This window comes from Aethalodelphis obliquidens, unplaced genomic scaffold (assembly GCF_003676395.1).
Source record: "Aethalodelphis obliquidens isolate GAN/ISIS:26980383/991018 unplaced genomic scaffold, ASM367639v1 scaffold57, whole genome shotgun sequence".
NCBI lineage: Eukaryota > Metazoa > Chordata > Mammalia > Artiodactyla > Delphinidae > Aethalodelphis > Aethalodelphis obliquidens.
This window is the reverse complement of record NW_020838001.1, coordinates 6,186,130-6,212,083: the sequence shown is the minus strand read 5'-3', so window position 1 is coordinate 6,212,083 and position 25,954 is coordinate 6,186,130. Positions and strand designations below refer to the sequence as shown.

The window sequence follows — 25,954 nt, the reverse complement described above, 5'->3', positions numbered from 1 at the left end:
TGTTAGGGTGCAAGGAAATGGGCAGTTTCATTCAAGGGTCAGGGTGGGCAGATGTGGAAATGACTCAGACCTCGCTGGAGGGCCGTGAGCAGCCCGGAAGGGGGAGCCCCAATGATTTCCACCTGCAACTCCCCTCCCACAAATGTGTCTGTGGAAATAACAGGGGGAGTTGCAGATAGTTGGCTATCAAGGTAATCATTTCAGCATTGTTTGTAATCGCTAAAAACTGGAATTAGCTAAAATGTCCCCAAATCAGGAAGTTCGAGTATGGGTCATTCATACAATGGAAGACCATTCTGCTATTTAAAAGGATAGTGAAGAAAACTGTTTATAGGCTGAGGAAGATGTTCACAATCTATTTTTAAGTGGGGAAAAGCAGATTATAAAACTGGATGTATCATAGATTCTTATTATGTTTTTTTAAACATCTTTATTGGAGTGTAATTGCTTTACAGTGATGTGTTAGTTGCTGCTGTATAACAAAGTGAATCAGCTATATGTATACATATATCCCCATATCTCCTCCCTCTTGTGTCTCCCTCCCACCCTCCCTATCCCACCCCTCTAGGTGGTCACAAAGCACCGAGCTGATCTCCCTGTGCTATGCAGCTATCTATTTTACATTTGGTGGTGTATATATGTCCATGCCACCCTCTCCCTTCGTCCCAGCTTACCCTTCCCCCTCCCCGTGTCCTCAAGTCCATTCTCTACGTCTACGTCTTTATTTCTGTCCTGCCCCCTAGGTTAAAATATAATTGTTACTCTAAGTATGTGTATGAACATGTAAGTTCAAGAAAAGGTCTGGAAAGACACAGCCAAAGAAGTAACAGTAGTGACCTGTGGTTGGTGGCACTGTAGGTGCTTTTGGCTTTTTCTATTTTCTTACCGTCATTTTGTATTCTTTCTTTATGAACTTTCATCGCTTTTGTAGCAAGGAAAAAAAGGCTCCTGTACAAAAATGTGCATGATCTCCTAGGATCTCAGCTGCTGTAGATTTTATGGAGGATTTTCAGTGCCTCTTTGCCTGCAAGGAGGATTTGATTCTACTCAGTCTTCTCAGATATACATGCATGTGTTTCCCCAAATCCACAGACCTGATTGTGGGTTTAAGATGGTATTTTTCAGCAGTTGGCCATCCAATTCCATTTTTGTGACAGAAAAAGAAAACATTATTATGCAAAAAAAAAACGGCATCAGTTCTCAACCGATGTAATGGGAGGATTGGTCGTTTCCGCTTTATTTATAAACTGTACGTATTAGGGGCTAGTGGGTATAAAAAGTATAATTAACTAAATTTGATTTTTTAAAAAAGGCAGCCGGAAGGATGAATACCAAAATGCTGTAAATAGTTACCTCTGAGTGGTGGGATTGTAGGTGATTTTCACTTTCTTCTTTTTGCTTCTCTGCATTTCCTAATTTTTCTGTAATGCACTGATATAATAAGGGAAGGAGGCGATTACTTTAAAACCCACAGAAACAAATTGCATTCTTTTATTGACAGCAGAAAATTCCAGTAAGAAGGGGTTTTACCATTGCTGTCGCTACAACAGGTGGTTTTGCGTTTTTTGGAGGACTGTGTGGCTTACAGAAAGAGCATGGGTCTGAGAATTAGGAGACTGCCCGTGTTTTGATCCTGGCTATATAGACTAGTCACTCACCCCCTGCGTCTTTGTTTCATTGCACGTGAATAAATGAACATTGATGGAGCCTCGCCTATGCGCCTGGGCACGTGCTTGATGCTGGGGAGAGAGCAGCAAATCGAGTGAGGTCTGGTCCCGGAAGTCATGGAATTTCCAGTTCCAGTCGGGAGAAAAACAACCACCAGGCAAAGGGCAGTAGAATCATCTTGACACTTTACAGCCAAGCATTACTGAGCACTTAGCAAATGCCAGGCACTGTTCAATGAGCTTTCTACACTTACCAACCCATTTAATTCTCACAATAACTCCATCAGGTAGATGGTACTATCATTCCCATTTTACAGACAAGGAAACTGAGGCCCAAAGAGAGTAGCTAATTTACTCAAGGGCACACAGCTAGGAAGTCACAGAGTCAGGATTTCAACCCAACTCTGTGCTAGGCTGCCCTCTACCGTATAACTAGGGGGGTCATAAATTAAATCAGGACCGTGAGAGGGGAGAGACTGGACCTGGTCTCAGGGTGGAGGTAATACTTCCTGGAGGATCTGACATTTCACCTGAGACCACGCCCCACACTCCCCAAGGATGGGTAGAAATAAATCAGGCAAACAACAGGGACGGGGCCTCTGGGGTCGAGGAAACAAGATAAATGAGCAGCTGTGACTGGGTGCTAAGCGAGTGGTATGGGTGCAGTGGTTACTGGCAATGATAATGACCGTGAATTCTTTCGCCCCTGCCCCCAGATGCTCTTGGCCAGGGCACTTTATGACAACCACCCCGACTGTGCCGATGAGCTGGCTTTCTGCAGAGGAGACATCCTGACCATTCTGGAACAAAATGTGCCAGAAAGCAAGGGCTGGTGGAAGTGTTTGCTTCACGGGAGGCAAGGCCTGGCCCCTGCCAACCGCCTGGAAATCCTCGTGGAGGCCCCTGCCGACAGGCCCTGTCCCCCTTTCCTGAGAGGCCCGGAAGATGCTTCCACCAGCTCCCAGGAGACCTATGAAGTGCCCACCCTGCTCAACCCCTCATCTCCAGGCCCTGTGTATGAGCAGATGAGGAGTTGGGTGGAGCGGCCTCTGCCTCCCACCGTCCAAGTCTATGAAGTCCCTGACCCGCCTTCCAGCGCCAGAATCGTCTGTGAAAAGACTCTAAGATTTCCAAAGCAGGTAAGCCTGTTTCTGGACAGAAGAAATAGGACAAGGGGTACGTAGCACCCAGGGGCTTAACTACCCTTGAATCGTGGGTGTCCATCAGGAGATCAAACATACAAGATGGGAACCAGATGGCCGGGGTGAGTGGATGAGCTTGTGTTTGGCGCCCACTTTGGTTGTCATTAACACTCTGGGCACCCTGGCGGTTTCTGGCTCACCGAGACACCCGCACTTTGCAGGAAACTAAATGCTTAGTCAAGCTGTGTGTGAAAGCATCTCAACATTCATGGTGGTGTTTTTTTACGCCAGGAACACTAGGATGGCTAGTGGTAAATGGAGGGGTTGAATTTCCATGGGTCAAAGGCAGGAAATCACTCATCAGATTTAAAATTTGTATTCCTTTCCATCCAGAAACTTTACTTTCAGAATAGCTGCAGAAATATACAAGAAGGCAGAAATAGATCTGGATGAGGAGGCCATAGGCACTATAGCATTATTTGTTACAGGGAAAGATCCAGGGTGCCTAACTGTGTATTCATGGGGTATTTGTTACATAAATTTCGGCATAACCCTATGATGAGCTACTATGCAGTTGTGAAAAAAAGATGAAGCAGTCCTGTAAGGTATTTATAAGTGGAGACAAAGAACCATTTAAATAAAAACCAACCTAACAAAGAAAAACTCAAAAAAAAAATTGTGTGTGTATGTGTGCATTGAAAAGAATACACACCAACGGTGGTTACGCTTAGGAAGTGGAACTGGTTAAGGAGAAAGTGAAAGAAGGCATTAAGCAGGGACCTTTAATTTATTCGCTCCTGTGTCCCCGGCATCTGGGACCATGCCTGGCATGGGGTGGGTACTTGATAAATATTTGATGAACAAAGAGACTAGGAAGTTGATTTGTGCGTTAGGCAGAGCATGTGTTACATCTGTAGTTTTTAAAAATAACAATTTTTAAATTGTTATTTAAAAAAAATAACAATTTAAAAAACAGAGGAAAAGAAGCGCTCAGTAAATGCAGAATGAAACTGTTTTTTTTTTTAAAGAAGGAAAGGAGTTAAGAGAAAAATAATGTACTGTTTTTCCCCAAGCCCTGGCCTTCATGAAGTGTTAAGAATGTAGAACAGATTTGCATATGGTCTTCAGTCACTGCAGGCATTTCCTGCCGTCACACACTTTGCTTTCAGCTCAGATGACACATCCCACCCGGCCCCAGCTCTGCATGGAAGTGCCGGCGAGGTCTGTGTCCAGGAAGGCCCACTCCTCCCATGTATGTGCTGGCCCCCACCCCCCAGCTCCCCCCCCCGAGCAATATCCCACCTACCATGCAGGCCTCCTCCACACTAGCTTCTTCAGACAAGGTGTTGATTCCTTAAGAGATTTTGAGTACTTCAGATTTCCTAGCTCCCCGGGGCTGCCATGCAGAGAACCAGCTGTTACACAGAACAGCTGCCACTCGTAGGCACTGGCAGCAGACACCAGAAGGAGGCAGCTCAGTCTCCAGCATCCATTCGTGAGGTGGACCCCAAGTCACTTTTCGGGAACAACTGGCCCAGATCTAGGCCTGGCACACTCAGCTGTCATCTGAGCAGCTGACTCGGTGCTGGCTTCTCTGAGAACAACAAGTGGCCTGGGCTGAAGTTAATTGAGTTGCTTTTCAAAGCCACTAAAAGACACACACAAAAAATCAAAGGCCCCCAAAAAGGACAGCAGCTGCCATGTCCACTGTTCCCCGGGGATCCCAAACCCCCAGCACAGTGCCAGGCTCCTGCAAGGTGCTCTGTAAACATTTACGGAACGAATGAAATGACCGGATCCAACCTAAGGCTTCACAACCATGGACTCACTGTCAACTTCTAGACTGACAACGGTATGGAAGGAGAGATGAGTTTACCTCATCAGAAAAGGGCCAGGGCATTAGCTGTAACATTTGTCCTAGACATGAAGCGTGGAGCTCTCACTGGTGCAGGCTGCGGCCACGGACAGAAACCACGGCTGCCAGAGGGGAATTTAGAAGCGAGGGACTCCTCACCACTCAAGCAGGTCTTGCTGTGGCCCCAGTAAAACACCTGGGGAACTTTCCTTCCTTTCACTCCTGCTTAAGTTCCCTCCATCGCTGCCCTGTCTATATTTTTGCTCCCTCCCGCCTCCCTTTTTTATTGCCTTCTCCGTGCTTGGGGGTCTTTTGAAGCAAGAGATGCCGTCTGTGGCTTAGAAATCAGGAGTCCAGGTTCACTTGGCTTTGGGGGCAGCCACAGCTATGCTGGGTGATTGGAGACATCCCAGCACCCCTCTGTACTTCTCTTTCTTGCTCTGTATCAAGAGAGGGTGGGGCTCCATCATTTCTAAGTTCACCTCAAGTTGTATCTTTTGGTGATTCTGAATAATTTTGCTTCTTCCTCTACTACAAGAAGGAAGGAGCTAGAAGAATGCAAGATGATAATCAGTTAAGAATCTTCTGATTCACAGAAAAGGCAGACATCTTCTCCAAGTTCGGGTAATCTAGCGGTGAGCCTTGAGTCTGAGACCGCCCAGAAAATATTCCATTCTGAGCAGAAGCGGACGTTGGTAAAACCGAGCACGTCCAGCCATTAGCTTTGAGCTGTTTTCCGACGGGCGGTTCACAGGGTCGGTACACGGCCCGGGGGACCCATTTCAGAGATTCCCCGGGTTGAATATCTCTAGATTAAGGTTGGCCAAAAATTAAAAACCAAGAAGGTGGAAATATGTCACCTGTCTCAAGTTGTCCTAATAAGGGATTCTCCGTCTTTCTAGCTGGAAGAGACCCGTGTAGATTAGAACAACTCTTCGCTTTACAAATGAGGAAATTGATTCCCAGGGAGGTGAAAGGCCCATCCAGGGTCATACCCTGATGAGTACTAGAGACCAAAGTTTCTTTGTTGTGTCTGTCTCTGTCTACACCCCTGGGCTGACAACACCCAAGGCAGAGCCCTTGGCCTACGCTTGATCTTGTTCACCTGGCTCTGTGGCTGACGCTATCTATTTTGTTTTATTGAAGTTTAACCTATAGATCCTAAGGGTATGTAGTTCAGTCGCTAGTATCCGGATCTAGAAAAAGAACGAAACTAACATCCCAGAAGCCCCCTCCCACCTCTCCCAGCCACTTCCCCCCAGGGTAACCACTGTCTTGAGCTTTGTTTTACTTTTTATTCCAACTTCCTTAATATAACATGCCGGCCTCTCTTAAAAAAATAATAAAATAAAATGACCATACAAAGAAGGTATTTGATTTTGGTTTAAATTCAGAGAGGGTAATCTTTTGTATTTCAAGTAAGAAGGTCAGATTTCCTGATGAAATTGATTTTAGACCCTCTAGTTCTCGACCTGGAGCTTCCTTCTGTCCTCCAAACCTTTCAAAACCACGTTTCTCAAAACAAGTTCCTTAACTGATTGCCATCTACATTTTCCGAGAAACACTGGGCATTTTTGAACTGACTTCTTTCCACCTAAAATTCCAAACACAGGAAAGTCCCCTTGTAGTCTGTAGGTTGTCTCTTGGGCAAGTGTGACCCACAAAGTCAGCTGCATAAATAAAATGGACCTGTGGTGCTTGGGGAGTGGTAGGCAGTGGAACCGTGTTTGGACAGGCTCTGCGGTGGGAGAGAGCTCGCTGTGTTCCAATAAGGAGGGGGGTGGGCAGGGAGGAAGGAAGGTGATGGCTGACAACTGGGGACACACCATGCATAGTCCCTGGGGTTGGGCAGGGCATGGCCTGCAAGGAGCTTGGAATTAACCCAGAGCATAATGGGGAACCATTGCTGAGTTTGTCCTGGACAGATCAGCCAAAGACCAGCAGGGACCAAGTCCGGTTTACTAATCTGCGGCAGTGAAGGGGATCACAGAGCAGAGGATCAGGTAGCACCTGTAAAGCCCCCCTGCCTGCCGCATTCACGGCTGCATCCTCAGCATCATTAGACAAACATTAATAACCCAGCGTTCGAATCACAGCCTGGGATCCCTAGAGAACAGCAGAATCACCCGGGAAACTTGATGATACAGCAGTTTTTCAGTTTCTCCATCAAGACTCAGAAATTCCGTACCACGGACGCGGAGCCCAGGAATCTGCATTCCAGCCTGCTTCCCAGGTGAGGCTGATGCAGGCAGCTATGGGCCAGCATGTGAGGAAGACTGCCCTCCACCATGGACCTCCCCAACAGCGTGCTGCTGTTCCCAGTCTCAGAGCGAAGGGCTTCCAATTAGAGGTGCCCAGAGAACATCCCAGTGTGTCAGAGCTGCCTTTGCTGTCTCATGACCCGTGGACTCAGTGGTGACGTTTCTTTCCCTCAACTCTTCTTTTTCTCCCCAAGGCCCTCTTCACAATTCCCAGGCCTGCTCGGACCTCGTTGCCAGCTCTGCCTTGCCAGGTGTACGATGTGCCTGCCCAGAGCCGGTGCCTCCCAGCCCTAAAGGTGAGCCTCAGCCGTGGCCCTGCTCTTCCCACACCTCTCCATCCATTGTGGGGTCTCAGGGTCACGCAGACCCTGCATTTCGGCTTTACCACTGAGATATCTCCTGGAGCATCAGTCCTGACTCCAAAGGACACATCTTCCCTCAGAAACCAGCTTTGTGCCCAGGGAGCCCAGACCTACTCACGAGAACATTACTACTATTTGAATTCTGAATATTTAAAACTTTTTTACTTTTCATTTGTAATAGATACTTTATATCCACGCATATGTATACACACAAACATACACATACACATATCTGCACTTTTTTTTTTTTTTTCGGTTTCCAAAGCACTTTTATTTTGGCAGGCGCGATCTTAGTTCTCCTGCAGTGGGAGTATGGAGTCTATTTTTTTTTAATAGATCTTTATTGGAGTATAATTGCTTCACAATACTGTGTTAGTTGTGTTGTACAACAAAGTGAATCAGCCATATGGATACCTATATCCCCACATCCCCTCCCTCCAGAGCCTCCCTCCCACCCTCCCTATCCCACCCCTCTAGGTCATCGCAAAGCACCGAGCTGATCTCCCTGTGCTATGCTGCTGCTTCCCACTAGCTAACTATTTTACATTCGGTAGTGTATATATGTCAGTGCTACCCCGTGTCCTCAAGTCCACCCTCTGTATCTACATCTTTATTCCTGCCCTGTAACTAGGTTCATCAGTACCTTTTTTTTTTTTTTAGATTCCATATATATGTGTTAGCATATGGTATTTGCTCTTCTCTTTCTAACTTATTTCACTCTGTATGACAGACTCTAGGTCCATCCACCTCACTACAAGTAACTCAATTTCATTTCTTTTTATAGCTGAGTAATATTCCATTGTATATATGTGCCACATCTTCTTTATCCATTCATCTGTCGATGGACATTTAGGTTGGTTCCATGTCCTGGCTATTGTAAATAGTGTTGCAATGAACATTGTGGTACATGTCTCTTTTTGAATTATGGTCTTCTCAGGGTAAATGCACAGTAGTGGGATTGCTGGGTCGCATGGTAGTTCTATTTTTAGTTTTGTAAGGAACCTCCATATTGTTTTCCATAGTGGCTGTATCAATTTACATTCCCACCAACAGTGCAGGAGGGTTCCCTTTTCACCACACTCTTTCCAGCATTTATTGTTTTTAGATTTTTTTGATAATGGCCATTTTGACCAGCATGAGGTGATACCTCATTGTAGTTTTTTTCTTTTTTTTTTTTTTTTTTGCGGTACGTGGGCCTCTCACTGCCGTGGCCTCTCCCGCCGCGGAGCACAGGCTTCAGCCGCGCAGGCTCAGCGGCCATGGCTCACGGGCCCAGCCGCTCCGCGGCATGTGGGATCCTCCCGGACCAGGGCACGAACCCGTGTCCCCTGCATCGGCAGGCGGACTCTCAACCACTGCGCCACCAGGGAAGCCCTCATTGTAGTTTTGATTTGCATTTCTCTAATAATTAGTGACTTTGAGAATCTTTCCATGTGTCTCTTGGCCATCTGTATGTCTTCCTTGGTGAAAAGTCTATTTAGGTCTTCCACCCATTTTTTAACTGGACTGTTTGTCTTTCTGATATTTAGCTCCATGAGCTGTTTGTATATTTTGGAGATTAATCCTTTGTTGTTTCATTTGCAAATATTTTCTCCCATTTTGAGGGATGTCTTTTTGTCTTGTTTTTGGCTTCCTTTGCTGTGCAAAAGTTTTTAAGTTTAATTAAGTCCCATTTGGTTATTTCTGCTTTTCTTTCCATGACTCTAGGAGGTGGGTCAAAAAGGATCTTGCTGTGATTTATGTCATAGAGTGTTCTGTCTACATTTTCCTCTAAGAGTTTTATAGTGTCTGGCCTTACATTTAGGACATTAATCCATTTGAGTTTATTTTTGTATACAGTGTTAGGGAGAGTTCTAATTTCATTTTTTACATGTAGCTGTCCAGTTTTCCCAGCACCACTTATTGAAGAGGCTGTCTTTTCTCCATGGTATGTTCTTCCTCCTTTGTCATAAATTAAGTGCCCATATGTGCATGGGTTTATCTCTGGGCATTCTATCTTGTACCATTGATCTATATTTCTGTTTTGTGCCAGTACCATACTGCCTTGATTACTGTAACTTTGTGGTATAGTTTGAGGTTGGGGAGCCTGATCCCTCCAACTACGTTTTTCTTTCTCAAGATTGCCTTGGCTATTTGGGGTCTTTTGTGTTTCCATACGAATTGTAAACTTTTTTGTTCTAATTCTGTGAAGAATGCCATTGATAGTTTGATAGGGATTGCATTGACTCTGTAGATTGCTTTGGGTAGTATAGTCATTTTCACAATATTGATTCCTCCAATCCAAGAACATACTATATTTCTCTATCTGTTTATGTCATCTTTGATTTCATTCATTAGTGTTTTTTTAAAATTTATTTTTGGCTGCATTGGGTCTTTGTTGCTGCACGCGGGGCTTCTCATTGTGGTGGCTTCTCTTGTTGCGGAGCATGGGCCCTAGAGTGCGCGGGCTTCAGTAATTGTGGGATGCGGGCTCAGTAGTTGTGGCTTGCAGGCTCTAGAGCGCAGACTCAGTAGTTGTGGCGCATGGGCTTAGTTGCTCCGTGGCATGTGGGATCTTCCCAGACCAAGAATCGAACCTTGGTCCCCTGCATTGGCAGGCGGATTCTTAACCACTGTGCCACTAGGGAAGCCCCTCATCAGTATTTTATAGGTTTCTGAGTACAAGGCTTTCGCCTCCTTAGGCAGGTTTATTCCTAGGTATTTTATTCTTTTTGTTGCAGTGGTAAATGGGAGTGTTTCCTTAATTTCTCTTTCTGATTTTTCATTGTTGGTATATAGGAATGCCAGAGATTTCTGTGCATTAATTTTGTGTCCTGAAACCTTACCAAATTCATTGATTAGTTCTAGTAGTTTTCTGGTGGTATCTTTAGGATTCTCTATGTATTGTATCATGTCATCTGCAAACAGTGACAATTTTACTTCTTTTCCAATTTGTATTCCTTTTATTTCTTTTCCTTCTCTGATTGCTGTGGCTAGGACTTCCAAAACTATGTTGAATAAGAGTGCCAAGAGTGGACATCCTTGTCTTGTTCCTGATCTTAGGGAAATGCTTTCAGTTTTTCATCTTTGAGTATGATGCTTGCTGTGGGTTTGTCATATATGGCCTTTATTATGTTGAGATAGGTTCCCTCTATGCCCATTTTCTGGAGAGTTTTTATCATGAGTGGGTGTTGAAATTTGTCAAAAGCTTTTTCTGCCTCTATAGAGATGATCATATGGTTTCTATTCCTTAATTTGTTAATGTGGTGTATCACATCGATTGATTTGTGTTATTGAAGAATCCTTGCATCCCTGGTATAAATCCCACTTGATCATGCTGTATGATCCTTTAACTGTTTTGTTGGATTCTGTTTGCTAGTATTTTGTTCAGGATTTTTGCATCTATGTTCATCAGTGATATTGGTCTATAATTTTCTTTTTTTGTGATATCTTTTTCTGGTTTTGGTATCAGGGTGATGTTGGCTTCATAGAATGAATTTGGGGGTGTTTCTCCCTCTGCAATTTTTTGGAAGAGTTTGAGAAGGATCGGTGTTAGCTATTCTCTAAATGGTTGATAGAATTCACTTGTGAAGCCATCTGGTCCAGGACTTTTGTTTGTTGGAAGATTTTTAATTACGGTTTCAATTTCATTGCTTGTGATTGGTCTGTTTATATTTTCTATTTCTTCCTGGTTCGGTCTTGGAAGGTTATACCTTTCTAAGAATTTGTCCATTTCTTCCAGGTTGTCCATTTTATTGGCAAATAGTTGATTGTAGTAGTCTTTTATGATACTTTGTATTTCTGCGGTGTCCGTTGTAACTTCTCCTTTTTTTTAAAAAAATTTCTGATTTTATTGATTTGCATCCTCTCCCTTTTTTTCTTGATAAGTCTGGCTAAGGGTTTATCAATTTTGTTTATCTTCTCAAAGAACAAGCTTTTAGTTTTATTGATCTTTGCTAGTGTTTTTTTCATTTCTATTTCATTTATTTCCTCTCTGAGCTTTATGATTTCTTTCCTTCCACTGACTTTGGGTTTTCTTTGTTCTTCTTTCTCTAGTTGTTTTAAGTGTAGGGTTAAATTGTTTATTTGAGATTTTTCTTGCTTCTTGAGGTGAGGTTGAATTGCTATAAACTTCCCTCTTAGAATTGCTTCTGCTGCATCCCATAGGCTTTGGGTCATCGTGTTTTTGTTGTCATTTGTTTCTATGTATTTTTTAATTTCTTCTTAGATTTGTTCAGTGATCTCTTGGTTATTTAGTAGTACACTGTTTAGCCTCCATGTATTTGTGTTTTTTATAGTTTTTTTTTCCTGTAATTTATTTCCAATCTCATAGTGTTGTGGTCAGAAAAGATGCTTGATACGATTTCAATTTTCTTAAATTTTCCGAGGCTTGATTTGTGACCCAAGATGTGATCTGTCCTGGAGAATGTTGCATGTGCACTTGAGAAGAAAGTGTATTCTGCCACTTTGGGATGGAATGTTCTATAAATGTCAATTAAATCTATCTGGTCTATTGTGTCATTTAAAGCTTGTGTTTTGTTATTTATTTTCTGTTTGGATGATCGGTCCATTGGTGTAAGTGGGGTGTTAAAGTTTCCTACTCTTATTGTGTTACTTTCGATTTCTCCTTTCATGGTTGTTAGCATTTGCCTTATGTACTGAGGTGCTCCTTTGTTGGGTGCATAAACATTAATTATTATATCTTCTTCTTGGATTGATCCCTTGATGTAGTGTCTCTCCTTATCTCTTGTAACAGTCTTTATTTTAAAGTCTCTTTTATCTGGTATGATTATTGCTACTCCAGGTTTCTTTTGATTTCCATTTGCATGGAATATCTTTTTCCATTCCTTCACTTTCAGTCTGTATGTGTCCCTAGGTCTGAAGTGGGTCTCTTGTAGACAGCATATAGATGGGTCTTATTTTGGTGTCCATTCAGCCAGTCTGTGTCTTTTGGTTGGAGCATTTAATCCATTTACATTCAAGGTTATTATTGATATGTATGTTCCTATTACCATTTTCTTAATTGTTTTGGGTTTGTTTTTGTGGGTCTTTTTCTTCTCTTTTGTTTCCTGCCTAGAGAAGTTTCTTTAGCGTTTGTTGTAAAGCTGTTTTGGTGGTGCTGAATTCTGTTATCTTTTGTCTGTCTAAAACGCTTTTGACTTCTCCACTGAATCTGAATGAGAGCCTTGCTGAGTAGAGTAATCTTGGTTTTAGGTTTTTCTCTTTCATCACCTTAAGTATATCCTGCCACTCCCTTCTGACCTGCAGAGTTTCTGCTGAAAAATCAGCTGATAACCTTATGGGGATTCCTTTGTGTGTTATTTTTTGTTTTTCCCTTGCTGCTTTTAATGTTTTTTCTTTGAATTTAACATATGTTAGTTTGATTAATATGTGTCTTGGTCTGTTTCTCTTAGGGTTTATCCTGCATGGGACTCTCTGTGCTTCCTGGACTTGGGTGACTATTTCCTTTCCCATGTTAGGGAAGTTTTCCACTATAATCTCTTCAAATATTTTCCCAGCCTTTTTCTTTTTTTCTTCTTCTTCTGGGACCCCTATAATTTGAATGTTGATGCATGTAGTGTTGTCCCCGAGGTCTCTGAGATTGTCTTCAATTCTTTTCATTCTTTTTTCTTTACTCTGCTCCTTGGCATTTTTATCCACCATTTTTTCTTCCAGCTCACTTATTCATTCTTCTGCCTCCGTTATTCTGTTATTGATTCCTTCTAGTGTATTTTTCATTTCAGTTATTGTGTTGTTCATCTCTGTTTGTTCTTTAGTTCTTCTAGATCTTTGTTAAACATTTCTTGTATTTTCTCAATCTGTGCCTCCATTCTATTTCCAAGATTCTGGATCATCTTTACTATCATTACTCTGAATTCTTTTTCAGGTAGATTGCCTATTTCCTCTTCATTTATTTGGTCTTGTAGGTTTTTACATTGCTCCTTCATCTGTGATATATTTTTTTGCCATCTCATTTAAAAATTTTTTTTTAAATTTTTTATGAGTGGGATTGTGTTCCTTTCTTACTGGTTGTTTGGCCTGAGGCTTCCAACACTGGAGTTTGTAGGCTGTTGGGTAGAGCTGGGTCTTGATGCTGAGATGAGGACCTCCGTGAGACTTTACTCTGATGAATATTTCCTGGGGGTCTGAGGTTCTCTGTTAGTCCAGTGGTTTGGACTTGGAGCTCCCACCGCAGTAACTTCTTCCCCACCCCCAGTACATGAATCAAGATCCCCCAAGCCACATGGGGTGGCAAAAAAAAAAAAGAAGAAGAACAATAACATAGTAAAAAATAAAATTAGACTAGGAAACTAACAGATATATTAGAAAGAACATAAAAATAAAAATATACATGAATCAGCAACTGGAAGGTACATCACTACCACAATAGTAAAAAAGAGGATGAGGGAAAAGAAAAAAAAAGGAAAGGAAAAAGAAAAAAAAGGGGGGGGGAAGGCCTTGGCTGTGGAGGGCGGGTCCTAAGCAAGGGCGGGTTTGGGTGGTGGGCAGGGCCTATGCTCAGGACCCACAGGGCTGGAAAAGGCCCTGAGGGCTGTGGCGGGTGGGGCTTAGGCTCAAGGAACAGAAGGGGCCCAGGCGTGCCCCCCACCCCTGGTCTCAGAGGGCGGGGGACCTCACCTGGGAACCCAGCAGGCTTCCTGGGCTCGAGTAGGCAGGGCAATCGCCCTCCGCTCCTTTCCCTCTCCTCCCGGAGGGCCCCTCCTGCCTGCCTTTCTTGATCTCCATGGCCTCCCTCCTCTGCCCCTGGGACCCACGCGGCCTTGAGGGGGCTTTGGCGGGGCAGCTACCAGCCGCGGAGCTGAGCAGGCTCCCCGGCCCCAGTGGGAGGGGTAATCACCGTTCACTCCCCTCCCGCTCTTCTTGGAGAGGCCCTCCTGCCTGCCTCCCCTGGTCTCCCCAGCCTCAGGGGCACCAATCCTGTCTGGCCCCCATTTCTTCTCCCCGCTCAGTCCTCCCATGTCCTACCAGTTCACTTGGGGGTTCCTCCCGTCTCCTTGGGCATCAGGGTCCCACACCAGCAGCCGGCAGGTGCCCTAGTTGTGGGGAGACGCTAACTTGGTGTCTTCCCACACTGCCATCTTGACTCCACCCCCCTGCACTTTTTAAAAGTAATAATATCATGAAGGATATACATCTTTTTTGTTGGTTTTTGGCTGCGTTGGGTCTTCGTTGCTGTGCGCAGTCCTTCTCTAGTTGCAGTGAACAGGAGGGCTTCTCTTGTTGCGGAGCACAGGCTCTAGGTACCTGAGCTTCAGTAGTTGCAGCACACGGGCTCATTAGTTGCAGCACATGTGCCCTAGAGCGTGTGGGCTTCAGTAGTTGTGGCGCAGGGGCTTAGCTGCTCCGTGGCATGTGGGATCTTCCTGGACCAGGGCTCGAACCCATGTCCCCTGCACTGGCAGGTGGATTCTTAGCCATTGCGCCACCAGGGAAGTCCCACATCACAGTCTTAACATTATCATTGGTTATCTTAACATTGATTATCTCTGGGGGAGGAAATTTTAGGTTTTGGGATTTTTTTAAACTTATTTGAATGTTACTAGTACATCACTTCTGTAAGACATGCTTCGTTTAATCAGAAAACAACTTCACTCACTTCTCAGCCCATCAAAATTGCCCGGTGGCTGTGTTCTGCCCTGCCCATCAATGCACATCGGAATGGCCTGGGTGCTTCACCCACGCCTGCATCCTGGAACCACACCCAGGGGCGCTGATGTTTGAGGTCTGGGTGGGCCCTGGGCAGCAGTAATTTTAAAGCTCCCAGATGGTTCTGGAGCACAGCCAGGGCTAAAGGCCACTGCTCTAGTCTAAATAAAAATTCAGGCCTTCTCTGTGACTTCCTGGTCCCTCACAGGTAATAATTAGTCTCAATGGAGGAATTTAATGTTCAGTGCAGGCAATACCCGAAGTTCCTACTATATTTAAAGCGAAAGCTCGTGCTCTCTCAGCTTGTTTGCAGGGCCTGGGCTCCTGCTGCAGGGACGGAGGGCTGGCTGGATTCTCTGCTAGTTCCCCACCTCGGGTTCCTTCTCACTGGGTGACCTCAGGCTCCTGCGGGGCTGAGGGGAAGCAGGGAGGCAGGGCAGAGGTGGAAAGGTCCCGCGTGCCTGGTTCTGTGGGAGGGATGGTGCAGTGTTACCCCATGGAGGCAGCGAGCACTGCAGGCTGATTCTTTCTCTTCGGGGACATTTTTGCGAGTGCCAACCCCTCCCCGCCTCCCCCGATTGCCAGGTATCTCTCTCTCTCTCTCTCTCTCTCTGTATTTTTGGCTGCGTGGCTTGTGAGATCTTAGTTCCCAACCAGGGATTGAACCTGGGCTCTCAGCAGTGAGGGTCTGGAGCCCTAATCACTGGACCACCAGGGAAGTCCCATGCTGGGTATCTCTTACCTGCAAGTTGCACAGGGTGGGCAGATGCTTGTCCTCTGGCCGGTGGCTGAAGGTTCCTCCCTGAGCTCCAGGCAGCCGGTCATCTCCAGCCTCACCCTCCTGAGATGCTCTCACCCTCTAGGCCTGGCTCCAGCTCCCATGCAGCCCACGTCTGGTCCACAGAGAACGCACGGGCTCCCTCAGCCGCAATGGACCCCAGGGTCAGGACTGGGGGGCGGGTGGGGTATGGAGAATGGGGCACTTTCTCCCCCAAAGTTTTAAACAAAGACACATTTGCAGGACTTACTTCACTTGCCTCGCCCTCGTCCCGGCCCTGTGGATCATTTCTTTATTCAAAATGTTGATATTTTGTTCATCACGATTTTTTCACATCAATTGCGATTTTAAAGTGTATTGCATTAAAATATTATTTATCTTAGACACTGAGTTTGTTGGTGCACCTTTAAATGTTATGCCAAGGCAGGGGCTTCCCATTGCTCCGCCTGGTCCCCGCCCTGAGAACAGACCCCCTCAGCCCAGCCACCACCCTGTGCTTTGTCAGAAGATTCTCACCTTTAACTTTTCTCAAGCAGAGTTAGACATTGTGCACTATGACCCCAAGCTCAGGTGGCACAGCTCAAATCTCGGAAGGTTCCGTGGGGCACTTTCCACTTTGCCTGAAGGGAGTGAAAAGCATCCTTTCCTCCCCCCACTGAGAAGGGGAGAGCAGGACACTCACAGCCCAGCTCGCTCCAAAGATACCCCCTCTCCAAATTCCAGCTTTTTCTCTCTTTCTTTGCAAAACCTGTTTTGGTGCTCTCTCACCTCGCTTTGGAACATGGAACCTGTTTTTTTTATCCTAAAATATGTATTTCCTAATTGTTGCACCCAAAAAAAGCCTATTATCTGTAGAGGCGCCATGTCTTTTGCTCATTACTGGGTGTATATATGTCATATGGTTCAGTGTGTAGTCGTTAGTAGGCACTCAGTAAATATTTGCAGGATGAATACATGACTTACAAGCACAGGAAAATTTCTGCTGAGAAAAACAAGAAAGGAAAAAGACATAGTAAGTCCCAATCTTATATTTATTCTTCTTTAATTCAATCTTAAGGTGAACTAACAAGAGGAAATGAACTACCGTTTTTAACTGCAGCTGCAGCTAATTCTCTCTATAGTTTGTCCCCACCTTCGATCTAGAAGTCACCTTTTCTAAAGCACAGAGTCCATTGTTGAAAATATACCCAGTAGAGCACACACTTCCACCATGAAAGCATCATGACTGAAATCCCCCAAGTCTTCAGTGATTTGTGTTTTCATTTGGAAAAAAAAAGGAACACTGGAGTGGAGAGAGTTTGTGATGTGCAGCCATCAGGAGGGAAAAATTCATGTTGTCCTTCTTTGTGGTCTTTCTCCAGGAGCCAGGGAAGCAGCAGCAGCTATATGACATCCTCCCCAGCCCCCAAAAAGCAGCACTTGGTCCCCCTGCCAGCCAACCAAACGTAAGTATGACGGGCGCTGAGATCCGATGCTATGCAAACCTGAATGGCCTCTGGGAAATGTTGTTTGCTTGGTCAAAATTAGGAATGCAGGGCTTCCCTGGTGGCGCAGTGGTTGAGAGTCTGCCTGCCGATGCAGGGGACACGGGTTCGTGCCCCGGTCTGGGAGGATCCCACATGCCGCAGAGCGTCTGGGCCCATGAGCCATGGCCACTGAGCCTGCGCGTCCGGAGCCTGTGCTCCGCAACAGGAGAGGCCACAACAGTGAGAGGCCCACGTACTGCAAAAGAAAAAAAAAAAAATTAGGAATGCAAGTCCCTCACAGCAGAACTTACTTCACTGGAGGCAAAACTTGTAACTGCAATGGCATTCAGGAACAGAACAAGCTACGTGGTTTAGATCCTTTAACTTCCATATGCCTCCGTTTCTTATTACAAACTTATGTGAGAATTGACATAATCCCTGCAAAAGACCTAGTACAGTGCTTGGCACAGAGCAAGAGCTCAGTAGACTTTATTTTATTTTGTTTTATTTATTTATTTTAATTAATTAATTTACTTATTTATTTTTGGCTGTGTTGGGTATTTATTGCTGCAGGCGGGCTTTCTATAATTGTGGTGAGCGGGGGCTACTCTTCGCTGCAGTACGCAGCTTCTCATTGCGGTGGTTTCTATTGTTGCGGAGCACGGGCTCTAGGCGCCGCAGGCTCAGTAGTTGTGGCGCACGGGCTTAGTTGCTCCGCGGCATGTGGGATCTTCCTGGACCAGGGCTCGAACCTGTGTCCCCTGCGTTGGCAGGCGAGTTCTTAACCACTGCGCCACCAGGGAAGTCCCATGAGCTCAGTAGACTTTAGATAAATGCTTCTTCTTATTGTATACCTTGGAGACATGTTGCATCAAGGTAGGTTTTTATTTGTATAAAAAGGAGGTGCCTTAATTTGAAATCTGTAATCATGTTTATCGTTGGATTCTGTCACATGTATAAATAAATGTACCTATGCCCAAGGTGGCAACTCAGCAGTGTCACAAAGGATGCATAGGAGTTTGTTAGATGGAAAGCAAGGGGTTGGGAAGACATTTAGAGCAGAGGAACCAGTTTGGGTAAAATTAAATATAGTGGTTCAAGAGAGCATTCTGTGTTCAGGGGAAGGTAAACAGCAAGGGTAGCTGGACTTTTAAGGAGGGTGGTGGCAGAAGCAGAGAGCAAGGAGGCTCAAAAGGAGGTTGGAGCCCGACTGTGAAGGGCTTGAGTGATAACAGCAGTGGGGAGCAACAGAAGAGGCGTGAGTAGGGGAGTGTTGATCAGATTTTTAAGAAGCACAGTGCCAAGCACTTGGTGGGTCCTCAGTATAATACACATGTGTCACCTGAGTCGCTCATACTGTCTTTTTATTGCTCCTAAACTGGGTGACTTTGTGTGGTTTTTCACAGGGGCAGAGTGTTCCCCTGATGTCAAGCATTGCCTTAAGGAGAGGCAGCTGCAACACGTTGCCAAGCCCTCAGAAATCCGAATGGATTTATGACACGCCAGTGTCTCCGGAAAAGGCTGATGTAAGAAACGCATCTCTAAGCAGCTTTGTGGAAAAATCGGGGCACTGTGCTCTCCCCAGGTACATGTCCAGTTTTCACAGCCCTCAGAACAGCAGAGCAAGGACCCTCAGTCCACACCCGCAGAAAAACGTGCCCATGCAGAAAAAACTCAGCCTTCCAGAGATTCCTTCTCATAGCTTTCCACCACCCAGGGATGCATTCCCTTTGGATGAAGGTGTCAGCTACAAGGTCCCTTCAAGCTTTCTGATCTCCCGAGTGGAACAGAAGAACACCAGGCTGAACATTTACGACGTCCCTAAAGCAGTGCTAAGTGTCCCTCAGGCTGGGAAAGAGCTGGGAAAAGCCGATGGGCCTTCAGAGAATTCCATGGACCATAATTCCTCATGGTTCTCCGGACGGGCAGCATCGCCGTCTCCTGAGCCAGACGGCTTGTCCGTTTCCAGTTCTGACAGCAGAGCCAGCGTCCTTTCCTCATGCTCCTCCACGTCTAGCCACTCTTCTAGCTCCTTCTCGGAGGAGTCAGCCAAAGAGCTCCCCTTGGACCTGGACTTGGCCAAAGAGACAGTCACAGCTCTGCAGCACAAGGTGGACAACTCTGTCGCGGGCCTCTTGCTCTTCGTCAGTAGGCAGTGGAGGTTCCGAGACTACCTGGAGGCCAATATCCACGCGATCCGCAGGGCTGCCGACCGCATAGAGGAATCCTTGAGAGAATTTCTGGATTTCGCCTGCGGCGTCCGTGGGACCGCCTGTAACCTCACCGACAGTAAACTTCAGGCCAAAATTAGGGATCAGCTACAGACAATCTCCAACTCCTACCAAATCCTGCTTGAAACAAAGGAAAGTCTGGAGAGCTGCGATTGGTCCCTGGAAGTCCTTGTGACCAACAAAGTCCAAAACAGCCTGGATGACCTGGAGAGATTTGTCCTGACGGCGCGGATGGTGCCAGAAGACATCAAGAGGTTCGCCTCCCTCGTCATTGCCAACGGGAGACTCATTTTCAAGCCAAACTGTGAAAAGGAAGACCCCATGCAATTGACCCCAAATGCAGAATTTAAGCTTGCAAAATCCGTCTGGCTTCCCCAAAAGGAGATTGAATCATACCAAAGGAATGCTTCTTTTCAGAAACAAAGGGAAAGCAAACACCCTCCTGAACTATTAAAGAAAAATAGGACAGATGTTTGTGAACAGGTGAGTTCAGAGTGGTATACTATAAGGGGACTTTCCATTTTTATCTGGAGTGGTCACCAGTAAGTTAGATGATGAGAATCTGTTTTATCGTCTTTGGGGAGATAAGGATTCCATTTTCCAGAAAATAAAATTCATGGAAGTAAAATTCTAGGTGAGCTCTTAGTAAGAAGTAAGATATGTATCTTAATATTAAAGCAGACAGGATGTCTTCTGGAAAATTGGGGTTTTGGGCTTACCTCTGATGCTAGGATTAGAAAGGATTTTGAAAACCTTGTGAAACCTGTTCTTTGAACAAAATTTTTCATCTCATCATCAAGTTTCTTTGCATTTTTCACAGTTGTAAATTTAGTCATTGTCAGTGTGTTTCTTAGAAACAGAAGAGGAACTGTAAACACTCTTCCAAGTTGTGCATGGTCCTAGCAGCCTCCAGACTCTAGTTACTCTTAGGAATACTTTGCTCCATGAGTCTAGACACTATAGAAAGAGACCCTTAGTTCAAGAATTGCAAGTTGCAGGGCTTCCCTGGTGGCGCAGTGGTTAAGAATCAGCCTGCCAGTGCAGGAGACACGGGTTCGAGCCCTGGTCTGGGAAGATCCCACATGCCTCAGAGCAGCTAAGTCCGTGCGCCACAACTACTGAGCCTGCGCTCTAGAGCCCACGCACCAAGAGCCCGTGCTCCGCAACAAGCCACTGCAATGAGAAGCCTGTGCACCGCAACGAAGAGTAGCCCCCGCTCGCTGCAGCTAGAGAAAGCCCACACGTGGCAAGGAAGACCCAACGCAGCCAAAAAAGAAAAAGAGAGAGAATTACAAAGTTGCAAGAAATGCAGCAGGTAACCTGGGGCCTGTGTCACGGAGATAACTCAGTGCTTTCAGCCCCAGTCTTGGTTTTCTGCTGACATGCCTGGAGGTGCAAGAGCTTTAACACACTCTAGAGAAGCTGGAAATTTGGTTATTTTTCGTTTCCCAATAAAATTGTGTGTCATTATATTAGGCCATGTTGGTAGGCAAAATTCAGCCCTCGGGCTGCTGAAGTCTCCTTTGTTGGAAAAAGTCATTACAAGGTAGAACCATCAACAAAAACATAACGAGGAATGCTCAAGTTATAAAGTGGACTTAAACAGCTATATAATAGTATAAAGACCATTCTAGTTGGTAATTTGAAGGGATTTTATGTTTCAGGAGTTGCCTAGCCTAGAAGAGAAAGAAACGCCCATCTTGGAACAAAGGTTGGATGAAAACAAAGACTTAGAAACCCAGGTAAGCGATGATGCTGACTCTCCAATACTTCTGATGGACTAATAGGCTTTATCCCCAGAGATGTTTCCTGCTGTGAATAATTCAGCATTACAGCCCTGACCCACATGGGAGGAGACTTGGTTTTGTGACGGTTCTTCCTTTTTTATAATAGAAGGAACCCTGGAGATGAGCAAGTCCAATGAGCCCCAAAACGTGGAACATGGTCCTTTAACCATCAGTGAAATAATTCTAGGTGCTCTGCAAATTTATCACAGGAGATACTGACATGGCATGAAGTCACACGGACTCACATTCTTGTTGACATTTTTTCCCCTTTGGCTTAAACAATAGAAATTTATTTTCTCACAATTCTGGAGGCTAGAAATCCAAGATCAGGGTTCGTTTCTTCTCCAGTGTCTTTCCTTGGCTTGTACATGGTTGTCTTCTCCCTGTGTCTTCACTTGATCTTCCCTCTGTGCATGTATCTGTTTGACATTCCCTTTTAATGTTTCTGATTACAACAGAAAAAAACATTTTGGTTTGGGGCCTGTGTATCTTCAACACCTCTCTGACATTTGATCTTCTTCCTTTTTTTTTTAAATCAAAAATGTTATCATTGTACTTATTTTTCATTGCTTACCTCCTATTAGTGGCAAAGGATAGTAGTTTTCCATTTACCGAGTTTAAAAGTTTTAACTTAAGTAAAAACAGCTGATCACTTAAAAAGAAGGATGTAGCTGACCGAAGTTAAGAGGAAGGTGGAAAGGGCGTAATGTGTGAAGGTTTTCTTTGAATAACTGAAGGCTGGGAACCAATGAACCCATTCAACCTCCTGGCTGATGGGGGGTGGGGAGGGCAGCATGGGCGAGAAGGGACAGAGATATCCAATGATGTGGACAAGATTGTTTGCCTTCTCAGAGGCCAACTAAGATAATAACCCAGGCGTCCTGATGCTTCGTTCTGCAAACCCCAAACCCAAAACTTGGGGCCTGTCAGATTGCTAAAAGTCATGCTATTTTGTTCAGCACGAAGTATGCCTTGGACCAGTGGTTCTAAAACCTGAGAGTGTGTCATAGTTTCCTATAGCGCTTGTTAAAACCCAGAGGGCTAGACCCCACCCCAGAGTTTCTGATTCAGTAGGTCTAGGGAAGGGCCTGAGAATTTTCTTTTCTAACAAGTTCCCAGGTGCTGGAGGTCCAAGGATCACCCTTGGAAAAACCCTGCTTTAGACTGACTGCTTCTCAGTGGGGGTGGCAGGGGGACCACTGACCATCAGGTGGGCAGTTCTTCACTGCATGGGATGGACTGTTCAGCATCCCTAGCCCCCTGTCCACTGGTAGCCTGTAGTGTTCCCTGGTCAATGTGACAACCAAAATTAGAGATTTCCAACAGCCCAGAATAAAAATCATAGTACATTTTTGTTTACCTACAGGTAATACTCCCAAGCCAAGATGCCAACATTCCAATGTCCAGATGGTTGCTCCTCATTTCTAGCCTCTGATGCATCCTTCTCATGCTCCCTGCCCCCCGAGAGTCCATCTCAACCAACACCCCAGGCTTTTCTTCCCTTTACCTGTCTATCTTAATCTGTTTGTGCTGCTACAATAAAGTACCATAGGCTGGGTGGCTTATAAACAGTAGAAATGTATTTCTCACAGTCCTAGAGGCTAGGAATCCAAGACCAGGGTGCTAGCAGGGTCAGATTCTGGTGAGAGCCCTCTTCCAGGCTGCAGACTGCCCACTTCTCATTGTATCCTCACCTGGCAGAGAGCAGAGGGTGGAAGCAAGCTCTCGGGCAACCCTTGGAAGAGCACTAACCCCATTCCTGGGGGCCCCACCCACATGATCTCATCTAATGCTGGTCACCTCCCAAAGGCCCCATCTCCCAATAACTTCACACTGAGGGGTAGAGTTTCATGATATGAATTTTGGGGAGACACAGTCAGACTATAACACTGTCTGAGTGCTTCTGAGCTGGATGTTTTAAGACCGTAGGTTGATAAGAGTGCACAGTTTAATAGAAAGAATGAGAGTTTCAGACTTGCTGACTAGGCTAAGAGCTCCAGATCTTTATTTTGCTAGTAGAGTGACCCTAGGCAGCCTCTTCTCTTCCGGAAGCCTCAGTCTCCTCACCTATAACCTAACAAAGGGGCTTTTTTTTTTAACTTTTTATTTTATATTAGAGTATAGTTGATAAAAATGTTGTGTTAGTTTCAGGTGTATACAAAGTGATTCAGTTATACATATACATGTATCTATTCTTTTTCAAATTCTTTTCCTATTTAGGTTGTTATATAATATTGAGCAGAGTTCCCCATGCTGTACAGTAGGTCCTTGTTGGTTATCCAATTTAAATATAGCAGTGTGTTTGATTATTACCTGGAGTAGGATTTCCACTAAGTTTGATGCTGAGAATCTTTCAACAGTGAACAGGCTTTGGTTCCACATTCCAGAAAATAAAATTCATGAAAGTAAACTTTAAATAAAACTTTAATTAGCAAGTAAGATAAATATTTTAATCTTAAAGCAGGTAAGTCAGTATATTTTTATTTCTTCTGGAAATTTGGGGGATTCAGATTTACCTCTGATACTGGAACTAGGAAGGGTTTTTTAAATGCTTTAAAACCTGTTGAGTAAATTTTTAAATCTCACCATCAAGTTTTCTGCATTTTTTTTTAAGTTATAAATTTAGTCATTGTCAACGAGTTTCTTAGAATGGGTTTCTAACAGTTTGTAGAGAGGATTGAATACGATTTTATATGTATCTAATATGAATGATTTTATGTATATAATGCAATATATAAAATTATATACCTGAGAGATAATTTATATGTAACAGTGCTTTGAAAACCTTAACATTAATTTCTTAGGCAAATGTTGCACTGTGGGGCTTCCCAAACAAAACTGTACTTTTTCTTACAAAAAGTCTAGCAAATTGAGCAAAAACAGGAAAAGAGAGACAACCACAGCCTGTCGATCGAATCTCTCTCTTATCCATTGTTTCCTTTCTCTTCTCTAGAATCCTAGCTCCCTTTGCCCCCGACCTTTGAGTCAGCAGAATCCTGAGAAGAAAATCCGCCTTTCTGAACACTGCCGCCTCTATTTCGGGGCGCTCTTCAAAGCCATCGGCGTGTTGCACAGCAGTCTTGGCAACGGCCAGCCCCCCGAGATCTTCATCGCGCAGAGCAAGCTAGTCATCATGGTCGGGCAGAAGCTGGTGGACACGCTGTGCCAGGAGACCCAGGAGAGGGACGTGCGCAACGAGATCTTGCGCGGCAGCAGCCGCCTCTGCAGCCTGCTCAAGGACCTGGCGCTGGCCACCAAGCACGCCGTACTCCAGCATCCCAGCCCCGCCGCCCTGCAGCACCTCCAGGCTGAGGCCAAGAAGCTGGAGCGGCACACGCAGCAATTCAGGGGGATGTTGGAATGAGCCTCCTTCCTCCTTCCTTCTCCGTGTTAACTTCTTCGCTTCAGCTTCACACCCACAACCTGTGCAAGTCTGTGCTCTGGGAAAAGCCAGCCTGGGGATACACCAAGGGGTGGCAACAGCCGTGGTGCCCAAACCCAGTATTACCAAGTGGCTGAGCAACCCCAGGACATTGGCTTATCCCACAGAGAGTCAGGGAAGAGAATCAGGTGTGAACTAAGGACCAAAGTTTTTAGCCTATCATGTAGGGCCAGTGTGTGAAATGAAGTTATAGAAATCAATTTTTATATTGGCTAAATGTGTGCCTGTTTTAAACTCATTCATTCAGTACTTACTTATTGGGTACCTATTATATGTCAGGTTCTAGGTTCTGGGCATATAGCACTGAATCAGACTGAGGCTTTGCCCTCAAGGAGCTTACAATCTAATGGGGAGACAGACAAATGATGAAGAAATACATACACAATGTATTAGGTGCTAGGGAGAAAATAAGTAGGAGAAGCGGGGAGAGATTATTTTCAAACAATTTCTGTTGCATCTGATAGAAAATATAATAAGTTTTTCATTTTGGATTAAACTAATTCTGTGAGATTGGTACAAATTATGTATCTGCATCTTACACCAAAAAAAATACATATATATATATATATTGCTATTTTATCTGAACCTAGTAAAACAGGCATGTTATAAGTAGCAGTAAATTTGCAACATAACATGTTCTGTTGGGTTCCCTATTAATTTATTTTGTACATTATAGGTTCTGTGTTGATAAATTCAGTATGTTGGATCATAAAAGGTTTACACCTCAGTGGTCTCAAATGTGTTACCATTTATAATATTACGTAAATACAGTCATGAATTGCAACATCCTTTGTAGCAATCTTTTCTTTGGAAAAGTCTTTGATCCGTGTCACTTGGGTTCTGGTACCAAAGCAACATGTTTACTTGTGTCATTTAAACGCTTCTCCCCAAAGTGTTCAAGGAGCTACAGAAGAGGCCAAGTTCGCATGCGCAAGGCTAGCTCAGGAAAAGCAAAGCCAGGAAGTGTGGTATAAACAGGATCCTTATCGCTGGGCACAGATCTGAGAGGGGCCCAGAGCTCCCCCCACCACCCCCGCAAGTCAAACCACCTCCTCTTCCTCTCCTTGTAGCTGGGGCTTTAGCTTACGTTGCTATGGTTACATCATCACTTCAAGTCTTCACATCTCCTACGTGCACCTCAGCCACTAGGCATCTCCAGTCTGGAAATCACCTGAAATGGTACTAGCTCCGGTTCCTACCTGCTACTTAGTAAGCTCTTTTAAATTGTTGACTGCCAAAAGACTAATTATTTTCATTGAGTTAGTCTCAGGGTCCCTAAAGAAGGACCCCGTCTTTGTGAGGCTTGGTTCCCTACA

The 25,954-nt window shown here is 44.8% G+C and overlaps 1 protein-coding gene across 3 annotated transcripts in view; it reads left to right on the top strand.

Annotated features, from left to right (window-relative positions):
* CASS4 (Cas scaffold protein family member 4) overlaps positions 1-25,424 on the top strand; it is a 46,793-nt gene extending 21,369 nt beyond the window's left edge. Inside the window, exons 3-8 of one of the 3 annotated variants that reach the window (XM_027086943.1) lie at positions 2,384-2,806; positions 7,120-7,221; positions 17,074-17,157; positions 18,585-19,892; positions 21,074-21,151; positions 24,150-25,424. In XM_027086943.1, coding sequence (XP_026942744.1) covers positions 2,384-2,806; positions 7,120-7,221; positions 17,074-17,157; positions 18,585-19,892; positions 21,074-21,151; positions 24,150-24,560 — 2,406 coding nt within the window. In that variant the 3' untranslated portion in view covers positions 24,561-25,424. Of the gene's footprint in view, positions 1-691; positions 2,807-7,119; positions 7,222-17,073; positions 17,158-18,584; positions 19,893-21,073; positions 21,152-24,149 lie in introns of those variants that run through there. The other 2 variants (XM_027086942.1, XM_027086941.1) reach the window with 2 other exon arrangements.
* The last annotated feature ends 530 nt before the right edge of the window (positions 25,425-25,954 follow it).